Source organism: Lonchura striata, chromosome 1, assembly GCF_046129695.1.
Source record: "Lonchura striata isolate bLonStr1 chromosome 1, bLonStr1.mat, whole genome shotgun sequence".
Classification (NCBI taxonomy): Eukaryota; Metazoa; Chordata; class Aves; order Passeriformes; family Estrildidae; genus Lonchura; species Lonchura striata.
Window position 1 is genome coordinate 22,136,658 of NC_134603.1, and position 20,799 is coordinate 22,157,456.

Below are 20,799 nucleotides of genomic sequence, written 5' to 3' on the forward strand. Positions count from 1 at the left end.
TAATACTTTCATTTAAATTATTTTATCAAGTAATAACCTTATGAGTTTAATGTGTACATGGGGCCAAATGTACTGAAAGGCTTTCTAACTCTACATTTTCAGATAGAACTTACAATGCAAAATGACAGAGCAAAAGCATTGTTTTAAAACTTAAAATGTCTTAATATTTAATATCTCTGAATCATACAAAGAACTTCTAAAGAAAGTATTTTCTTTATTTTTTGGTTGCAATTGTGTAAGACTGACAGTTAGAACAGAAGAAGATAAGAGCTTTACCAATCAATAACATTTTGACCATAACTCTTGCTTGAAAGCTTTGTGTCTAATGGTTGTTAAATGTTCAAAAATTAGGAAGGCTTTACAGAGCATTTTTGTTTGGTTATATTAGTTAGACTACAATAATGCACAAGGCCTAACTTTGACTAGAATTCTTATTCTAGTATAATTACAGCATTATACAAAGAAAAAAAGTCTGTGGTTAAGCATAATTTATTACAGGTATAGTTTTCTTTTCAAATAAAGTTTCTTGACTACTACAGACAATTTAATTTGTATTATTACATGCAGTCCATTACCACAGTCGTGTTAACAATGAAAAAGCTATGACATTGACAGTTAAACTCATATTTAAAATAATTTCATATTTCTAAGACATTTTTAATGCTAATTACACTAGAATTGTGATACAGTAATTTTAATCTGAAGTAGATGATGAAAAAATTTAGAAGGCTGTATGAGGTAATGACATGAGTTACTAAACAAACACTTATAAAAAATTTGGCCAAAAATTTTGCCACTGATGATCAAAACCAGGGACAAACAAGTTTCCTGATGTAGTCACTTAATCCATCCAGTCACCCAGCATCAAAAGAGAAAGCACTTACAGCTGATTAAATACACTGATGTTAAAGAGAGACTTTTATACAAATATTTTAAATAAGCAGGATAAGCAGGACTGATTAGATTTTGGAAGGCTACGTAATAATATAAAGAAGATAAATGGTTTGTTTTGCAAAAGACATACACCAGAAAACGTGCTGCTCCAGTTATGATGCAGGAATGAATAATTCAATACATTTAAAAACAGAGTAAATGTATTAAAACAATAATAAAGCTTCACTGTCACAGTGAAGTTTTTCAGATGCTGGTGTAGAATTAGCTTAATGGGACTCAAATTAATGTTTGACAATTACTATATAACAAGGTAATTTGGACAAAAGAAACAAATATTTATAACCCATGTTTATCTTCCCACTTCAGGGGCGCAGAATGAAACTTCTTGGAAGTGTACAGTGTTATACAGTTATGAGACAAATACTGAGATTTTTTTATTTGCCACTTAGTAACTGACTACTTATAAGTGAGACAGAACATCACTGGTGACATCAACCACCAGTCTGATCACCAATAGCACATTTAAGTTCTACGAAATTCTGCCAAACAACGGTTATAAGTAAGTTTAGTTTAAGGAAAAACCAGTGTTCTGTTCAGGTCAGGAATATGTGGCATGAAAATTAGGGTTAAGAACATGTCCAGGAAACCACTGCACCATGCAGACCCCCAGCCTCAGCTTCTCCTATCTTTGTCAAGCACATCGTATGCAAATATGTATTTTGACATGATATACAGAATCTGCTACAGCACTTACTTCTGTCAGGTTATGAACTGTATGGTTCATCTCCTAGTAAAATGGGGTTGAATAAGAGTGCTGACTTTATAACCAGTTATGAAATTATTTGATAGACCATCACAGATTTTAAAATATATGTACTATTTAGACTCAAGGCTTATGAGGTCTCACTAGTTAAGAATAGTTTCAAAATAATAATCCTAGAAGGAGATCACAAACCCATCTTCTTTGTTCTTTTAATCAGAAATGAAAAAGTTGTGAAAATGAAATTTTAATATGCCAACTTAACATTTTAAGTAATTCAAAATAAGATCAACAGTACGTGCAACAAACTACAAGGGAGCAGTAACAAACTACAAATACTTGGAAAAATGCACTACTTGGCATATATAGAAGTGAAAGCTTCTCCTGTCCCCATCCCTTTTCCTCCTAAAACACATACCTGCTGAATGTGCCTGCTAACTCGTTTCTGAGGTTGGTAGATAAGCCACGTATACAGGACTGGATCAACATTAATTGCTAAGCCTTGTACACTGGACAAGAGAACGGCACCTGCACACCATAGAAAAGAGAAAAAAATTAAACTACCTGTTCAAGAATCTCCTTATATATATTCAGTCTCCTTGCACACAAATCATCTTTAATGCAGACTTTTATTTGGCTTGGACTACATATATAGTAAATAATAATACTTAAAGAATAAACTTCAATAACATATTCAAAGTGAGAAACTTACCAGCACTATATGCACACATAAAAAAATGCAGCAGCTTGCATAATGATTTGCTTATTAGAACTTTTTGTCAAGAAAAATGCTTGTATTCACAAAATTGCTTATGCAACTCAATACACACAACACCTTCCCTCAAATTCTCAGCCAACATTAACACTCTGCAAAAAACATGAGTCAATAAGACCCTTGACAGAAAGGGAAGAATATAATGCATGATTCCTCACAACCTCAATTAAAAAAGCCCCACGGTCTAGGACAGAGAGTTCTTTTAATAAAGACAGGCCTACTTTACACTAGCTCTGCCCAAAGCTCAGGACAAACATTTTTCATGTAAACAAGATCATGAATATTCTTTAGAGATGAGATAGGTAAAATAAGGCAATTTTTTAAACTGACAACACTGGCAGCCTTCATACTGTGAGCTCCTAGGATTTTCCAAGCTTTACAATATATCTTATTTTCTTTAAATCTCACTTTCTAGGACCTAGGATTACAAGACAGTGCTACTTTATTTCCTAAAAGTAAATTTCTAGGCTTTTTATTTTTGTGAAGAAAACCTTACATGGAAAATATTAAGGCTCAAAATAGGAGAAAAACTTTTCACTACCCATATAAATCAAACCATGCACACTAAAACCCTAATTATGAAGCACTATCTCCATTAAACCTGCATTAAAAACTGATTATACATTGGTGAGGCTTTTTTTCTAATAGTACTTATAATGTATGAATGTAATTAAAGATCTGTACAAACCAGAAGCAAATGGGTTAATGGAATACAGAAGTATCAACTAAACTGAAAAAGTGTAGCAAGTAGTAGTAGGCAATTATCTTTTCACATAAACTTTGCAATTTTACTATAAATTAATACATGAAATAATGAAATAAGTAACAAAATAAATCTAAAACAGAAACCCTGGTTACTGGAAGATCCCATCACCAAATTCTACAGAATTACAGTAATTCTATAATACCAAGAATCATAGCTCCTAAAGCAATATACACTACATTTACTCTGTGGTATACAATGGAATTATGCAGCAATCTGAATTTAATAATAAATTCAAAGGCATTCAGAAAGTTTGACACACAATTCAATGTACTTTCCAAAAAACAGTAAAAACACGTGCCTCAAAAGACACAGCAGCAAAATCGTAAATGGGAAATTAATTTTAAAAATATAAATTATGAGTTTATTGTATATAGCAAAATTTTAAAACCAGATGAATTCCAAATGGCAGGAGACCCACCAACCTGGGGTGACACAAGTAAAGCCTGATGAGCACAATGGAAAAATGGCAGTCAGGAAACACAGAAAGATAAATCATCTGCCTAGCCCAGGCTTGGAGCTGGAACACACACTGTGAGGAACTCCTAAACACAGATTAGTCCATGTGAGCTGAAGGTTTTAAATGTCAGTAATAAACCTTAGAAATAAATCTGCAGTTAAAGGAAAAGCTAATGTCAAGCATAAATGGGCAACATGCAAGTAAGATCAGTGAATATGCCTTGTGGCAGGATGTGCAGGAAACTAGAAAAAGAAAGCAAAAGGTAACAGAGAATTGATAAAATAAATATTACAATCATAATTGTATGATTTATCAATCATAATTGATAAAATAAAGGTTACAATCATATTTATATGCCAATGTAAAAGACTTCTGCATCTTTAAGAGACGCCGCCTGTTGTCAGCAATACTTAATGAAAGGTTTAATATACATGTGATATGAAAAGTGGGAGACAGACCTCCCAATGAGTGCAGCAGGAAGGCAGCCTACAGGCAAAGTCAACAGAAAATCCCACATTTCTAGCACTCTTGAAAAAAAAAATACTGCAGCACATCATTCTAGGAACTTAACAGAGTTTCTTGATTTACTGAAAAAAAATAGCTACAACTAAGAAGTTCAATACAAGTAAGTCAATTTTTGAACTGAAACTCTCCATTCTCTTCAAAGAAGTCAACACTACCACAATCCCATAAAATTCTACAGTAAGGCAGCACAAATAGCACGCGTTTTTCCTGTTGTCTTTTGATAGCTTTTGCCTGGTATATTTAAAAAAACAAAAGCAAGCAAACAAAAAAAAAACCTCAGTAGAAGTACTCAGATAAGTAGTTACATTACTTGCCTTTCAATTTGACTGTCAGGTAACTTCAACTTCCTACTAAGTCCCTTCTGTCACACTAAATTACTGAAATTTACTGGTGTTTGCTACTCAGCCACTATATTTAAGGGCTGTTTAATCATCTATGTAAACTTGTTTTCTGCATAATAGCTTTCTTAAAAATTGATATATAGTAAAAAAAGTTTCTCAGATTTGCCTCCTGTTTTTATGTCAAGAAATAAGAATCCTCCCAAGTTTTTAAGGAAGTTCCCACTAATTTGAGGATCAAGCTTGAAGCTGGCAGAAGACTCCTCACATTCCTAAAAAAAAAAAATAATTGCTATTCTGTCTCCATCAAAATGCAATGCTCGAGCTCCCTGGATTTCATTAAGATTGTGGAGAACTTTCTTTTCTTCTCCTCCCCTTTTCTCCTTTTAATTAAATTTACATTTCAGAAAAAAAGCAGACCTTAATCCCATAGCATACTAGGGTTTCCTTTCCAGAGCTCAGTGTTCTGGCCAGAGTTATCTATTACATCTATCTAGTAACAGATTTGAAAAGTAAGTATTGGACCCAACACCATGTAATCTTTAATGTTTGAGAATTTCCCGAGTCATGGTGTGATCTGCCAGGCTCAGCTTGGGCAAATAATTTCCTTCCTTCACAAATTCCCACTCTCTCTCCTGAAGGAGATGGGGAGGCTGCAGTCGGGCAGAGGAGGATGACAAAGGGAAGGCAGCAGAGCACAGCGATGCTTGGCACTTTCGTTGTGTGGATGAGCTTCCTGCAAAATCTCCCTGGCTGATGACAGCTGCACCAAAAGCAGTTTTTTCCCAAGGGATGGGGGCCTGCAGAAGATAACTGGGGCCTCCTGCTTAGGCTGGCCCCACTGCCACCTCCTCCCACTGGGAGTGCTCAGCATAGGCTGCTGGAGGAGCAGGGAGGAGAGGGGTCACCAGCCTGGGACTCCCGCCATAGAAACTCAGGGGAAAAAAGTGGGGAAAATAGGTAATGTGGTGAACTTCTGGTGAGGTGGAAGAGGACACCCACCCTGGGAACACTGCTGCAAAGAACAGAGGTCAGAGGGAAAGGCAAGATGGGTGAAATACAGCAGAGTCCAGCAGCAGAGCTGTGGAGCTGAGGAAAGGGCGTCAAATATCAAAGAAACACAAGAAAAATGGAAGAAGCAGGACAGTGAAAAAAGAACGTGGAAATGAAGGAGCACTTTGGGAAGGAGAAGGAAGGTGGCAACCCTTGGCAAAAACGACTTTTTGGAGCTGGGTAAATCTTGTGAATGAGTAAACTGCATTACTGAGTCATTCTGAACAATCTAGAGGGGAAAAAAAAATATACTATGAGGACCAGACAACAGTCTTGGCATTTATGCACCTGCAAATGAATTTTCGCCACAGTAAAGGACCACCATCACCCTAGCAGAATTTTATTCGAATTCTGCTCTATGTGTATGCAGTATCAAAACACACCTTAATATTATTTCCAGGAAAAACTTCCAGTAACACATTTCAGAAATCCCCCTATAAAATAAACTGAAAAACCTCTATGGGAAACTGAAGTTTGAGTTGATGTACATTTTCTGTATGTAAGGGATCACAAATATGAAGAAATGGAGTGACCTACAATAAAATCTAATTCTGACAAGCTTTGTATATTTTTAGTAACTAACTTAAAAAATATTACGCATTGTGCTATATAAACTGCACCATGAATTATTTTATCATTGAGCACTCATGACTCCTAGATGTCTCAGGACTCATGAATGATATGTAACTAACAGGCTGAGTTAGCATCATTCATTTAGTATGCAATTATTTTAAATAACACCTGAGAGAAGAAATATAATTTTTTTGTATTTTACTGTTTTGAAGGGCATTTTCACTACGACATACTATAAAAATGCAGATCTCCATATTATACTCGAGTGAAGAGTGCAATTTTATAAAAGTATATAAGTAACTAATTCTTTCTGCTATCTGACTCAAAGTAGGTGCATTGTAAATCCCTAAGTATGGAAATATTCAAGGCTGTTTAATTTTAGCCTGGGAGTCAACTAAGGAAAAAAGACTCCTCTTTACTACTCTGCTTACAGCCAGTATGGCTCACTTACCCGCATTCCAAATAGGCTTTACCAATTAGTTATCCTTGGCACCACAGCCATTTTCAATAACATCTCAAAGTGAAGAATGACAGCTGAAGAGTTAGAAATTGCAGTTACACTGCATAGAAATTAATCATACAACTTATTGGTCTGCTTTGGACTATGGATGACAAAGCCAATATGACTGTCTTGCAAAATAATCAGTTTATCTAAGAGACACTGTCCTGCATTTCATCCTGAACTGCTGAGTCAGACAAGGGAAACAGATACATAAAGCCACATCAAAGTTTACGTGACTGTGAAAAATTATTTTTACATTATAGCTCCTACAGTAAGTTAATAAATTTTGTCTGAAGTATATGTCTGCATATCTCTCTATTCAAGGTTGACTTGAATGCCTGCAGATGCAAAGGTTACACCAACTTTATCTCAGAAAAAACCTTGCATAGAGTTTTACATTCTCTAAGTGCTTAAAATAACTCTGAAATAAATTAGTTTAGTTGCTTAGACCAATATTAGAATATTTCACTAAAACAGAAGTAGTGAGTTAAGACTTTTCCTTTAACTAAGGCACTTTCGTCTGTAACATCAAACACAGCTCTCTCATACAAGTTATTCTTTACCCAAGAATACATATCCTACAAGATTTTAACACCATTTTTTTTTTTTTTTACTTTTAAAAGCTTTTAATATTCAGAAGCATTTACTTAGAACATACTTCTATTGCTATCATGATCTTCTAATTCATCTTGAGGTTTACAGCAGAAAGACATTAAAAAATAAAGAGGGGGTCAACATCATTATTTTTATATAAAAAATAGAGAAACTGAGGCAGAGAACTGCAGTTATTAAATCACACAGCAGGACCCACAGATAGAATTCAGATGTTAAGTTATATGCCACAGCTAAGCAGCATCTATACTAGCCTACTGTAAGTAACAGAAAAAATTTAATGTATAAGTCCATCCATTCTGTTATTGATAATTAAATCAGACAGGCCTAATTTCAATTGAATGTTCTGATAAGCCATCATCATCTTTTTATAGACAAAAACATCCTGTCTTTATCAATATACATACCCAAATGCTCACAAAAGCTGAATTACAGAATTATGACATAGAAGTATACTCAAAGATGTAACATAATGAGGCAAAACAAAACTGCTGGATACACTGTTTAACACAAAGTGCTGTATATAAGGCATCACTTTTCAATGTACAAGAAGTCACATTTCTGCAAATTAATCTGCAGAAAGCCATATCAAATCAAGGTATGGACAACAACCTTCAGTTATTTCACATAATCTCTGATGCTAAGAATGGAACTTGGTCCATTTAGCATTTTGTCTTTCTTACCAAAGAAAAACTTTGTGATATGCTGAGTTGGAAGTTTTCACAAAAATGCTAGGATAATCATATTTAATTTGTGTGCTGCATGTTTTTGAAACAAAAATCAAGTTATCTTGAAAGGCTTCTTTTTTTCCAAAATAATTTGATCAAAGCTTTAATCCTCTTGAGCGAATATGGTGATGTGGGTTTGGAGAAACAGTTTAATAGGCAGCAAAGACCAAAAAAAAAAAGAAAATGTGTAAGCAACTGTAGTATACAGAAACATCAGCTTTATTTAAATGATTCCTGAATCATCTCTATTAAAATGTAATGGCAATATTCCTATGCTGAGCTGCGTAGCATCTCTTCCTTAATTCTATGTTTTTATTGCAAGAATATCTCACTCAAGTATAATTTCCTCCTGTTCACTTTTAGGTTGTTTATATATTTAACCATCATACTTACTATTCTGTAAATAAAAGGAAAATGAGGAACTCTAAATTCAACTGACAGAAAGGATTAAACAAACAGAAAGGAAGGACATACTATAAGGACTTTAAATCCAGCAAGTAAAGAAAATTGGAATGCTTTCAAAAACATGCAGTGTTTAGAACACTTTGTTTTATTCATAAAAGAATATGGAGAAATAAAGCATTTGAGTTGCCCAGAGTGCTGTGTTTCCAGTCAGACACTGCAGGGTGGCCCAAACAGACTGGAAGCAGAGATTGTTAATGCTATATTGCTACAAAAGCAGGTATTCAGAAACTCAGTGACACAAACCAGCAGCTAACAAAGGTTTCTACCAAAATCTGGTCCCTTTGTCTCTTCTTCCTGAAGTCACACTAGAAAACTAACAGGAACTATTATAAATCTGATCATCAATCTAAGTCCTTAGACTTGACCCTTCTTGACCAGGTTTTCAAAATGCTAACAAAGGCCTGAGAATTTTAGCTTTTTAGCTTGTTTAGCTTTCTGACAAATTAGTTCAGATACATGTTACTATGTCAAGGCTGTTTCTTTCCATTTTCTGTATGTAACCAGTACCACTTACAGTTACTCCTATGGATCAAGAGAAGACTATACTCCATTAAAGAAGTGTTTGGAGCTCTGAAGAAACTATGAGGCAATTTCCTAATTTTTTATTTGGTCTATCTGAGACCTCCTAAGTCCCATTTGCAAGGCTGTTGTGGCTATTTTTTCATGCTAGTCTCACTTGTAAAACACAGTATTTCCAATGAATGGATGAACTACTGAAAACAGACACTCTCAAGCAGATTAGAAACAAAATCTTCATATGGAAGCTTTTTTATCAAAAATTTTGCTAATTCCTTTATTTAATGGACTGAAATGAGAAATCAGAGGAGTTGGGCAAAAAATCCTTTCTTCCATTTAATATCTAGTATTATTTTTGGATGATATTCTATTCTGCAAAAAAATGGTGGAAAATTTAGTGTTAAAATAAGAAATACTATGGCTCAAACCTGGTGTTCTCTTAGAACAACAAATTCATAGCAAATTTAGTTATGTAGCCTACTGGTATTCCCTATACAAATTTCACAAGTTGTTTAATCACAGTTTTTTTAAAAGAATCTAGAAGGGATAAGAGAGAAAATTCACTAGATAAATCACAGAGTATGCTGAGCTGGAAGGGACCTGTAAGGATCCTCAAATCCAACTTCTGACTTGGCACAGGATTACCCAAGAATCGTATGCAAAAGAACGTTGTCCAGACACTTCTTAAAGTGTCACTTCTAGAAGTGTCACTCTGTCAGGCTTGTGCTCTGACCATTTCCCTGGGAAGCCTGTTCCATGGCCACATTTTCCTGAAATCCAGCCTAAACCTCCCCTGCCTCAGCTTCATGCTGTTTTCTCAAGTCCTGGCACTGGTCTGACAAAGGGTAAATTATTTAGCAGAAAAGCAACAGTCAGAGGCAAACATGGAAATTTTCACAATGGAAGAAAGCAGAGTCCTGCAGGGACCTGAACTGCCCAAGCCACTTCAGGACATCAATGTGGTGACCAGCTCTGCTGAGTTAGCCAAAGCAATCACAAATAGCACTGACCCAGGAGCTCCCAAATATCCCACCTGATTCAATGCAGATAAACACACTTCTCCTACTGGTATTGCTGCCTCCTATTTAAACTTCACATGTAAACGATAACTGAGCTGACTACTCTGTCTAAGAAAACAACATTTCTGTTTATTCTAGAAAAGCATTAGATCAATGTTCAGTAGGAAGGAGCAAGCAATAAAACAGAAAATATTGACTATGCCACTGCATAAATGCACTGTGTACACAGATACTCAGAACACTGCATCCAGCTCCTGTCAGCCAAAAGGGTCAGTTTTAAGCATTCAAACATGAAAACTTCTGTTTCACAATACCATTTATTCAAAATGTATGCTCCTTGATTCAGTCTATGCTCCATGCCAAATGCATTACACATTCCCCAAATCCCAGAGCAGAAAGCACAGAAATAAAAAAGCATACACACATACTGGTGAAACAATTTTCTTTTCATCATTTTTAAATGATTGCCTATTTACTATAGTCAACTCCAAAACAAATGGGTTTTGAAAACCTCCAGGTCCAAACCACCTGGACATAGACCTCAGAGACAAGCTGCAATGTCTTCTAAAGGCAATGTTATTCGTAGGTTTTTATCACTGCAGTATTCTAGCTAAGTGTGAATGCAATTCTGTTTTCCAGAAGCTGCACTTTGCACCATTCAAGAGGCTGTTTACACAGACGTTACTGATGAAGATACCAGAGTCTCCACATATGCAACAAACAAGTTCTAATCACTGTAGACAATTCTGCAGAACAGTTGATTAAAAATCCCTCCAAAATTCATGCAAACTTCTGCACAGAGAGCCTCAGATGAAGGCTAAAAGGCCATGGACAGGCAAGCCACTGACAAAACACGTGTCAATGGAGAAAGACCTTTTGCAAGTCCATGAGGGGAATAATATTTTGACAGAGCAGAAGTCTGAAAGCTATCTTAAATAGGCTGGGTTTGAAAGAATTAGTCATACAGAACCACTCTATATATAATATAGACTATAGATCTGTATAAGATATAATAGGCAGAAAATAGCTGATGTATGCACCAAGGCTCTGAAATCATGGGAAACAGATATTTGCTGAAATACTTGATATCACCCATGAGCCAGCAGGGAAGAGAGGACCACATACCATCACCTCTATTAATGCAGAGAATAATATCAGTCATGATCCAAATGCATTACTCTTAACTAAGCTGTGAGAATGCCTAATAATATCTCTGAAGTTTTCTACCATGAAAAACAGCAGAGCAAACCTTACTAAATTTACAAATTACTATTTCTATGACCTTTAGGCAGTTAACTGCACCCCAATATATGCTACCACACTGGTAACAGAATTGCATCCTCCCTCTGTCTATGACTGGATTTGTAGAGTGCTACCACACTTTTTCTTCAGCTGTAACACAGCATTTTAAGAGGATTGGGAACTAATGATCTAGTTAAAATGAAAAATGCCTCATTATATCGCCTTCTAAGTGATTTTCAACAAAACAGTTTAAACAGTTATATATTTTTTAAAATATGGATTTAATATGGATTTTAAACAAAAACTAGCACAGTATCTGAAAATTGCCAAAAAGTTTCTTAATACAGTTCAGCTTCTGTATTTATAAACACCTCACTATCATCTGCCCAAACTATATTTTGCAATTTCTTACTGCAGTATCCTTCTGGGAATTGCAACAGGATTCTTCCCCTATGGCAAGAGGGCACCAAGGGAGCTATTTTCATTCCTTCTTTAGCAGCTGAACATTTGTAGTGTTGTGACTATGGATACCACTGGTCTCGCACTTTAAGTTATAAAGCTGAAACATTTTCATCAGTAGCTGCCTCATGTATCTCCTTTTAAAAGTAACTTGAATAATATATAGCTGTGGTTTCTACTTTCTTTTTACTTAAACATTACTGCTCCTCAGAGGCAACAAAAAACATAGATGATTTCAAATAATTTCTGAGGTGCTCAATTAAAACAATGCACCTATAGTCAGAGACGATGAGGAAAATGAAAATAACTTAGAAAGTTATGCAAGATTTACGGTAGAAATTCCACATACAGCTATGCTTTTCTGTAGCAGCAATGTAAGTAAGGGAAGAGCAAAAAACTATATATATCTTCTAAATAGGAAGTCTTAATTAATTCATGTATTCCTTTCTATTAAGACTTCATGCTCTATAACAGTGATTCAAGGCTGAAATAAATAGCATATAAATGCCAAACAATAAGCCTGAATAAAAATAGCCTCCATGTGTTATACTGCTGAAGCAGGTAAAGTTACACAGGCAGTTCAGCCTTTACCTTTTTTATTTTCCTTTTCTTTTTTTAATACATGCACTTCAACAGAAACTTGATACACAGAGCACAAGTTGAATGCAACTGTCTTCTTTAAAATAACAACCTTGAAAAATATGAAATTTGTGGTGCTTGGTTACTCAGTGTAAAAGATATACAAGTCTTAGGTACTTTGAACATAAAATTGGCAAATTTTCTAAAGGACAGCTAATCCCGGTCCTTTTTGCAGTAACTATCTGTGTAGACAATGCTTTCAAAAGTATTTGTGAATTGCAGTAGACAGACATCAAAAAGCTGTTTCATCAAATGTGTACTCAGTTTACATAAATAAGGCCATTTACATTTTAGAGGTACAGTTACTAGTATCACATTAATTTAATTCCAAATTTGAATGAAATGCCACAAGTTCATTAAAGATAATTTGAGTACCACTTTCATAGACTTAACACCTGTAAAACCAAAAAGCCTTAATCAACTAATGAAACCTATATGTAAGAAAGGAGAGGGGACAGATGAGCAAAAAGAACTAACATCTCAAGTGTGTAAATAATTCTATTCACACCTAAAATAGAGGAGCCATCTTCAGAAAGTCTTAGGAATGTGTTGTAGTTCCATGAGATTTCAGAAAGAAGATTTTAAGGTAACATGACATACTGGAGGTTCTTTTCAAGATATACAGGGCACTATTAACTGAAAAATGCCCACACAGCATAAATATCAAGAAAAAAATGCCCTGCTGCTGCATATTGTGAAATTATCTAAATTCTGTAAATTGAATTTACCTATGAGCATATTCAGTGCACAGAGCACAATACGGATTCCACATTTGCAGGTTTTTTCTGCTAATTCTCTAGCATTCATCTGGGATGCTAGTAAGCTCATCAGAATAAATAGCTTTTCTTTGCACAATCTTCAGCTAAATAAACAAAATCTAAAAAGAGACAATTATTTATTATCCCAGATTCAGTCATGTCTACATTAAATACAAAATCATGCTTTTACTGGAATCAATTTGATCCCCTTCTAAAATACCATCATATTTACTGACTACAATGAAGAATTAATATCAGATATTCTCTAACTATTTGTAATTTCCTAAACTAGTATTTATGTTACTAGAAATGTATAATAATTCAGACTTTATAGACAATGGTGATGGTCACTATGAATGCTGTAGATACAGATTAAAGAAGAATCTTAGTTGGGCAGAGGAAAGTTCACCATAAGCAATTTCACAGAGATTAAGCAATTAATGTTAAAAATGTCAGAAAAGTAAGGAACCAACACAACCAATACTGGAGGAAGCTGCTGGTCATCCTGCCTTTATGACTGAGGGCTTTTTGGAGTATTTAAGCATTTTCATAACAATCTTTCAATTCATTAAGTTTTCCAGGTAAATGTAATAAAAATTCTGAGGTATTGAAGTAATTTTGTCAATAATATAATAAATGTCACCATGATTACCAACAAACAAATAATAAACATGCATTTACAGTTCCTACAAAGGGAAAAAAAGCAAGGAATTCAGTTAAAGGTGATGTTTAAATCTTCACGGCACAGTATAGTATAAATTTCATGAAAAAATATAAATGAAAGACAATGTTCAGAATACCCTAAGATTACCAAACTAGTTTATTACAAAATTTACTTTTTCCTTTTAAACAATATTGTGAGCCTCCAACACAGGCAGCAGAAAAAGTACTTGTTTTTTCACATCAGAAATTAATGCACAAAACTGCAAACAAATCCAAAGTATGTGCAGTTCATTTCCACCAGCAGTGAACAGGGAGATGGTTATTTACATTTACTATTTTTACAAAATCATCATTTAGGTGACACAGAAGCTATTCTTCTCAACACAATTATGTTTGTGAATTTGTAGCATGCAATTAAGAGTCAACTGTCAAGATAACTGTTTATAAATATTCAGAAGTGCTAAACATGATGCACCCAAAAAACTGAAACACCTAGTATAATAACCTCATTTTCCTTCAAGATGAAACACATATTCTTATATGGTGTTGAGATTTATGAATGGTATCTTCCCACTCATGTGGACCTAAGAGAGGCTAACTAATATTTCTGAATCCTAGAAAATCAGCATTTTATTAACTACACTTAATATATATTAAAGCATTCACTGTATTATGTAAACACACTTATTTTCACATCCATTATTTAACCTCTTCCACTCCTGCTAAGCTTTATTTAAAAAACCCTGAAGTTAAATTTTAATTGATTACATACATTTTGATGAATTAATCCAAAATGTTTAATTAAGTCACTGTTTTAAATCCATGCTTAACTAGATGGAGAATAGGAATTTTACTTTCATTTTGGGGTTTGTGTGAATGGTTCTCTTCACTCAAAATATCAACAACACTGTCTAGATAGTTATTATTTTAAAAATTATTCTTATGTTTAAAATGTATATAAACTTCTCAATATGGGCACTGGAAACTCACAGGTAAAGAAAATTACAAAACTGCATATCTTAACTAGTAGAAGTGCAGAAAGAGGCTGTCATACATTTAGGTCACAGTGGGAGTTTTTAAATATGTTGTCTTGAAAAACTGATTTTTAAGTGAAACCAGCTTTCACATTTTTACAGTGTCTTCGGCAAGAGATGTTACAAATAAACAGAAACATATAACCTTTTGTATAATTTTGGCAGAAAGCTGAACATTGCAGCTTTATGATTTTGCAAACCTCATTTAAGATTTTTAGCAAAAGAAGTGTTAAGTAAACTGTATAAAACATCTGCACAAGCATTATAAGAACACTGAGTTTATTTACAAAGCAAATATTACTGCAGATGGCTGACAATATATCATGTTGTTTTCAGAACACTAATTTTCTAAGCAGATCTTTTGGGGATGTGCTCCAAAAGAGTGGTATGTGCTCTTGCGTCATATTTTACAGATCAGCAAAAAAACATACCTGTAAAAACTATTTAGATCAAATTTTCCTGCATTTTTTAGTGTACAAGTCAGACTATTAAAACTAATAAAAAAGAAATTTCATCAGGTAAAACCAGTAAGAAAATAAGTGAAGAGAGTTCTAAGTAATGAAACATGAAAAGAAACACTTACTTATAGCCATGCTTTAGATACGCCCTGCAATTTTAAATTTTCTGCCTGACACCACATGTTGGGGCCCGATGGGGTTCCCACCATGTAACCATAGCACTATCTAAACAAATCATTTGCTAATCCAGATATGTCAGAGCTGTATCTCTGTGCTGGGGCTGGAGAGGTGCCAGTTCTAAAACCAGAGGTGAACACAACAGCGACCGTATTATGGTGTACCTGGAAGAGAAAAGAAAGCTAGGGGAATTTTACCTCATCTTTTCTAGTTATTAAGGGCAATAATTCTGACCAGCTGCTTCTTTCCCAGCTCATTAACATCATAGTCCTTTACTACAATTATAACACTACATGTGAAAACCAGAATTCTGGAATAAAATACAGATGTTTATAAAGTCCCATGCCTGTTTACAGCTTTATATTTTCTGATACTCAGTGGATACTAGGCATTTGGGTTGGGATTTTGAGTGGGGGAGAACTGTGAGAAACTTTAAAGGCTGTTTAAAAAGTGACTGAAGTATATGCATTTGAAGAATGCAGTTGTCATTCAATTAGTTCATGCACTGCGTAATTTTAAAGCTTCATTAAGTCATGGGTTTAGGAGAACACCAGTTGATAAACACTGGTAACAAAAACAGCAATACCATACCTGCTGTGTTTCAGTTGCTTCTTCCTCCTTACCACATCATGATTTTCATGTAGAATAAAGTTTATCTGCTTTTATACTGCTGCTGCGAAGCTGCTTTCTCCTGTTATGTAAATTTATACCAAATCCAAAGGCTATTAAAAACACACAAATTTTCAGTGGATCTTAGTCCATGCTCAGCTATCTGTGGAATGACAAGCTACATGCTGAACAGCATCCTACTGAAGATCATAAGACAGCTCAGAATAATTCTGTTTACTGAGCTCTTTCCAATCCAAGAGAAAAGCAGATCAATAGTGAATATGACAACCTTGGATGCTTTTGATTTCATGTTCTTATGTTACAATTATATGTAAAGAAAATAATTTTCATCATTTCTTATGATCCAGAGAATTTGTCGAATAATAATTACATGTCATTGATAGCTAGGAATGTCCAAGTTGTTTTTGCACACTAAATAACTCGAGTACCTCCTTAATGTATGGAAAATAACTTATATTCATATCAGTCCAGTTGTGTTTGCAGTATCCTTTAGGGAGACTCGCAACAGCAGTCTGCTATAGTTACAGACATATTGGAAGCACATTATTTAACAGGATTTGCTCTCAATTCTTGTACTGTCAGCTGAAATGCTCCTGTTTTGCCATGAAATAAGCAAAATACACTAAGCAAGGACCTTATCGTGCTGCTTGGTGGACACGAGAGCATGTTTCAATTCATGTCTGCATCTGTCAAACCTCAGAAGACCCGACAGCGTCCTCAGTTATTTCATTAAAAGCACCTGTTCCTAACACCTTCACATATTCTAATATAGATTACTTTATGCCAAATTCTACATTAATCCTTTTCACACAACCATACAATATAGAACATCTTCCTGCACAGCACCAGATCTTTATCAAAAGCTGAATTATCATTTTGTTTTAACAATTTGTAGTGTGTTTACAAAATTACAAGAAAGATATTTAACAGTCTAAAGGATTTGTACTTTTGAATAGTCTAGTTCTTTTCATCTGTCAATACATTCAGCTACAGAAGAGCAGGATAACAGATTCCAGTGGATGCTTATGATTAAAGTAGGCTAAACCTGAATTTTATTAAAACTCTCAGACACTAAGAAAAAGATGTTCCACATCTGAAATAATTCTAAAAGTTTTAAAAGATAAATAGTACGATAGTTTTAATTCAATACCAGAAGCAAAGAATGAAAGAAAACACAAAAGCAGTACTTAAATGTGAATGAAACTGAGTTGTGAGAAAGCAAATTTATCCAATTTCAAAATATGAAAATTTAAAGTAAATGTGGATGGCAAGATATCATAACCTCACTTAAACTGTGACTTTTCTGTATCCGTCCTAGATGGGTAGTCATAAGATTCAACCAAGTCAAATATTCATAAGTTACAAACAAGTCAAATATTTGTAAATATAAAACAGAAATACTTTTACTGTATTAAAGTTGTAAGTTTCCTTCTCTCAGAACTATGTTAGAAAGGTAAGGTACCACTTAAAAATAATCTGTTTGAAACATGTTTTTTTGTCAGACTTCAGTATAATGAATACTACTTGTGCTTAAAAATCAAGGTATAAAAGGTTCTCAAGCATAAAAGACGAGCATTTTTAACATCAAAGAATATACTGTACACTTCTTTATTAGATATGACTTTTTCACTTAGGCAGAATAAAGCATATTAATCAACAGACAATCTGTGGATCTAATCTGACTTCTTGTAGTTGTGCCCATACACTTACACTCTCCAAGTGTAGTGGCTACTGAAGTGGTTACGAGCACTGAAAAAAAGGCAGTATTTTAAAGCTGTACAGCACATTTTGTACAATAAAACATTGTGATTATTATAATAACACTATGGGGATAATCCATAAGCTATTTACAAATAAATAACCATTAACTAATACAAATTCACAAAATAATTCAGTCTTGTATTACCCTACAGAAGAACAACAGTTTCTTTCCAATATCACAAACTTAGCATTAACTCCTCTAATATATTCTACAGACAGGTTTTTAATGTAACAGATACTAGTATTGCTGCAATATCTAGAAATGTTCATATAGACTTCTTTTTTATTCTTTTTTTTTTTTATAACTGAAGAGATAACTCTATTTAAAACTCTATTTAAAACACTCCTCCAAAATTATATATACATATATGTTCCCATTCTGAAAGGATTTACAAAGAGCCTTAGCAAAGACTCTCATCACATGAGATCATCACATTCAGGAAAGGGACCAATATACACAGCTCCCAGCACCTTCCAGCAGAACCAGCCCATCCTCCTGGGTTGGTCTGGCTATGCCCTGAACTCCCAAGCCCTCAGCTCCAGCAGGGAATGCTGGCACAGACTGGCTGTGCAGGATCTTTCCCTCTCGAGTACCAGCAGCCATCTCATGCTGACACACACAAAACTGATAGATCACCCTGAATCAGCCCTACCTACAGAGAGTTGTCTGAGGGAAGAAACTTCACGGTACTAAAGCTTCAGTATAGCAGAGTCACATAATAAAGTTTAAATGTAATGAACATCAAAGTTTATTTTCCTGTCACTACTGCCACATTCAGAAACTCCCTACAGTTCTGAATGTCTTTAAAGTATCTTTCATTACTGAAAAATGTTTGTAAATGTTCTTTAAACTGAAGGCTCAAACAGATTATGTTTTCTGAAGAACCTTTCCCTCTTTATTCTGTCATAACAAAGTAAGCATATAGTGTAACTTGATAAATTAGATTTTAAATACTGAGAGAAGCCACAGTCTCATTTTACAAATGTATATTTACAGGCAACACAGTTTTCATATTGTCCACTGGAAACATTGAGTTGACACACAGAATCCCATGATTACTGGTTAATCATGTAGGATTAATGTGGATACTGTGGATCCTAAGTGACAGCCCATGAATTATACTTTATGTGCCTGAAGAAGGAATGCATGAGACACACTACCATGATGAAATGGAAGGGAGAGGAGGAAGAAACAAACTCGCACCAAAATGCAGTAGATTCATCTTCTGTAATTTTTTTTTCTAGATCTTTTATTGGGTCAAGAAGGAAAAAGGGTACCATCAGAGAATAGGCTATGAAAAAATACAGCTCCCTCTATAACCATCGACTCTCCGCCAGGCATAGCTGGACACTATGGGCCCCTATAGAGACCCAGCAGTGCCCTCTGGTGATTCAGGCCAAATTCAGCGGTGCTACATGGGCAGAAAAATGGAGCCCTACTGAAGCTACAGGTGAAGGAGGAGACTCTTTCACCTCTGATGGGGAACTACAAAGGAGCACATTCAATCTCCACGTATTTGTACTGTGCTGCAAAATTTCTGCTACACTTACTTTGTTGGAGTGGATAAAAAGTTTATCTGTATTTGGGGAGGAAAGGCACCAATACACACCATGTCTCGTTGCAATTGTTGGTTCTTTGGTGACACTAAAGAAGACAGTGGCAAATACAGCAGTTTTAGAGGATGAGACAATAGAAGAGGCATGAGTTTTCTTGCTTACCTTGGGACCTTTTTCTTTCTTTAAAAATTTTGTAAGAGCATCCCCACAAGAATGTGGTAGAGTAGTAAGACTGAAATGAACTAAATGGAGCAGCCTGGCACTATCTTTTGGTCCTTTGGTAAGTCTGGGAGAACCAATGGAAAATTACAGCATGGGAAACTGGCAACACAGCTGGTCATAGTGTAGGTCAAGTATTCAAAACCCACCCTAAATATTTAACTGTATAGCAACATCTACAGGCTGGATTCCCCAAATCAAAGCTTAAAAATATGTTCTTAAGGTATAACTAATTTATATTCTTTATATACTGATATAATCACTTGTGTTTCATATCTTTTTAATTCCAATCAAAGTTACTCTGAGTTTTAATCTTCCTTCCATCCATTCTGTAATCCGATAGCTTCCTTCTATGTCTCATGTTCTTTTGCAAACTCATATTATTCCCAATACACCAAATATCTTTACTCTCATTGTCATATTTTTTTTCTTAAAGGTAGCCTTTCAAGACCATATAATATTTTTGCTTTTGACCCATCAACATACCCCATACTTTTACAGACATGTTGTTCTACACTTACACTTTTGGTTTTGTTTCTTGACTATGCTGAGTTTTCTGAATTTGTAATACAATTTCTTTTTTGAAAGTACCATTTACTCTTACAGTGTGACAAATACTTTAGAGTAATCTGATTTCTAACTCAATTTTGGTAACAGATGTTTTATAGCAATCATTAAATATAGGTCTCATATAGCAAATAATCATAATCTATAAAGTTTCTAATAGGTCAGCATTATTTCAATTTTAAATTTATACAAAAATTATCAATAAAGCAGATTTAATGTCTTGCATACATTTTGATGCTGTAAGTGAAATGTAAAAATGCCTTTCAAATGCATTCTTTAGTTGAAAAGATTTAACTAAAACATAAATGAAAAGAAATTCAGAAGCAGCAAAGGGAAATTGAACAAAACTTTAGGACAGTATTTTGTTGGGGTTTCTTTTGTTGGTTTTTTGTTGTTGCTGTTAATTTGTTTTTCTTTTTTAATTTCAATAAATGTTAGTATAATAGAACAAGAATCTTTTACATAGTTTCTATTTTCACTCCAGAAATTCACTGGAACAGTGCTGCAGAACAGTAAACCCAGACCATTTGGATCTTGCTTTTTCCCTTAAGGAAAATAAGGCACAAGACGAGGTGTCACTCAGCTCTACTTCAACAGCTGTTCTTCCACTCCATTCTATGTCAGCTAATTTTTCTCTGTAGTAATTTTACTA

General features: G+C 34.6%; 1 protein-coding gene across 4 annotated transcripts in view; it reads right to left on the reverse strand.

The window, feature by feature from the left end:
- The window catches only part of VPS13B (vacuolar protein sorting 13 homolog B), a 434,787-nt gene that overhangs the window by 231,192 nt on the left and 182,796 nt on the right, over positions 1 to 20,799 (reverse strand). For all 4 annotated transcript variants that reach the window (XM_021529420.2, XM_021529422.2, XM_021529419.2 and 1 more), the window contains exon 20: positions 2,073 to 2,182. In XM_021529420.2, the coding sequence (XP_021385095.2) occupies positions 2,073 to 2,182 (110 nt within the window). The remainder of the gene's footprint in view (positions 1 to 2,072; positions 2,183 to 20,799) is intronic.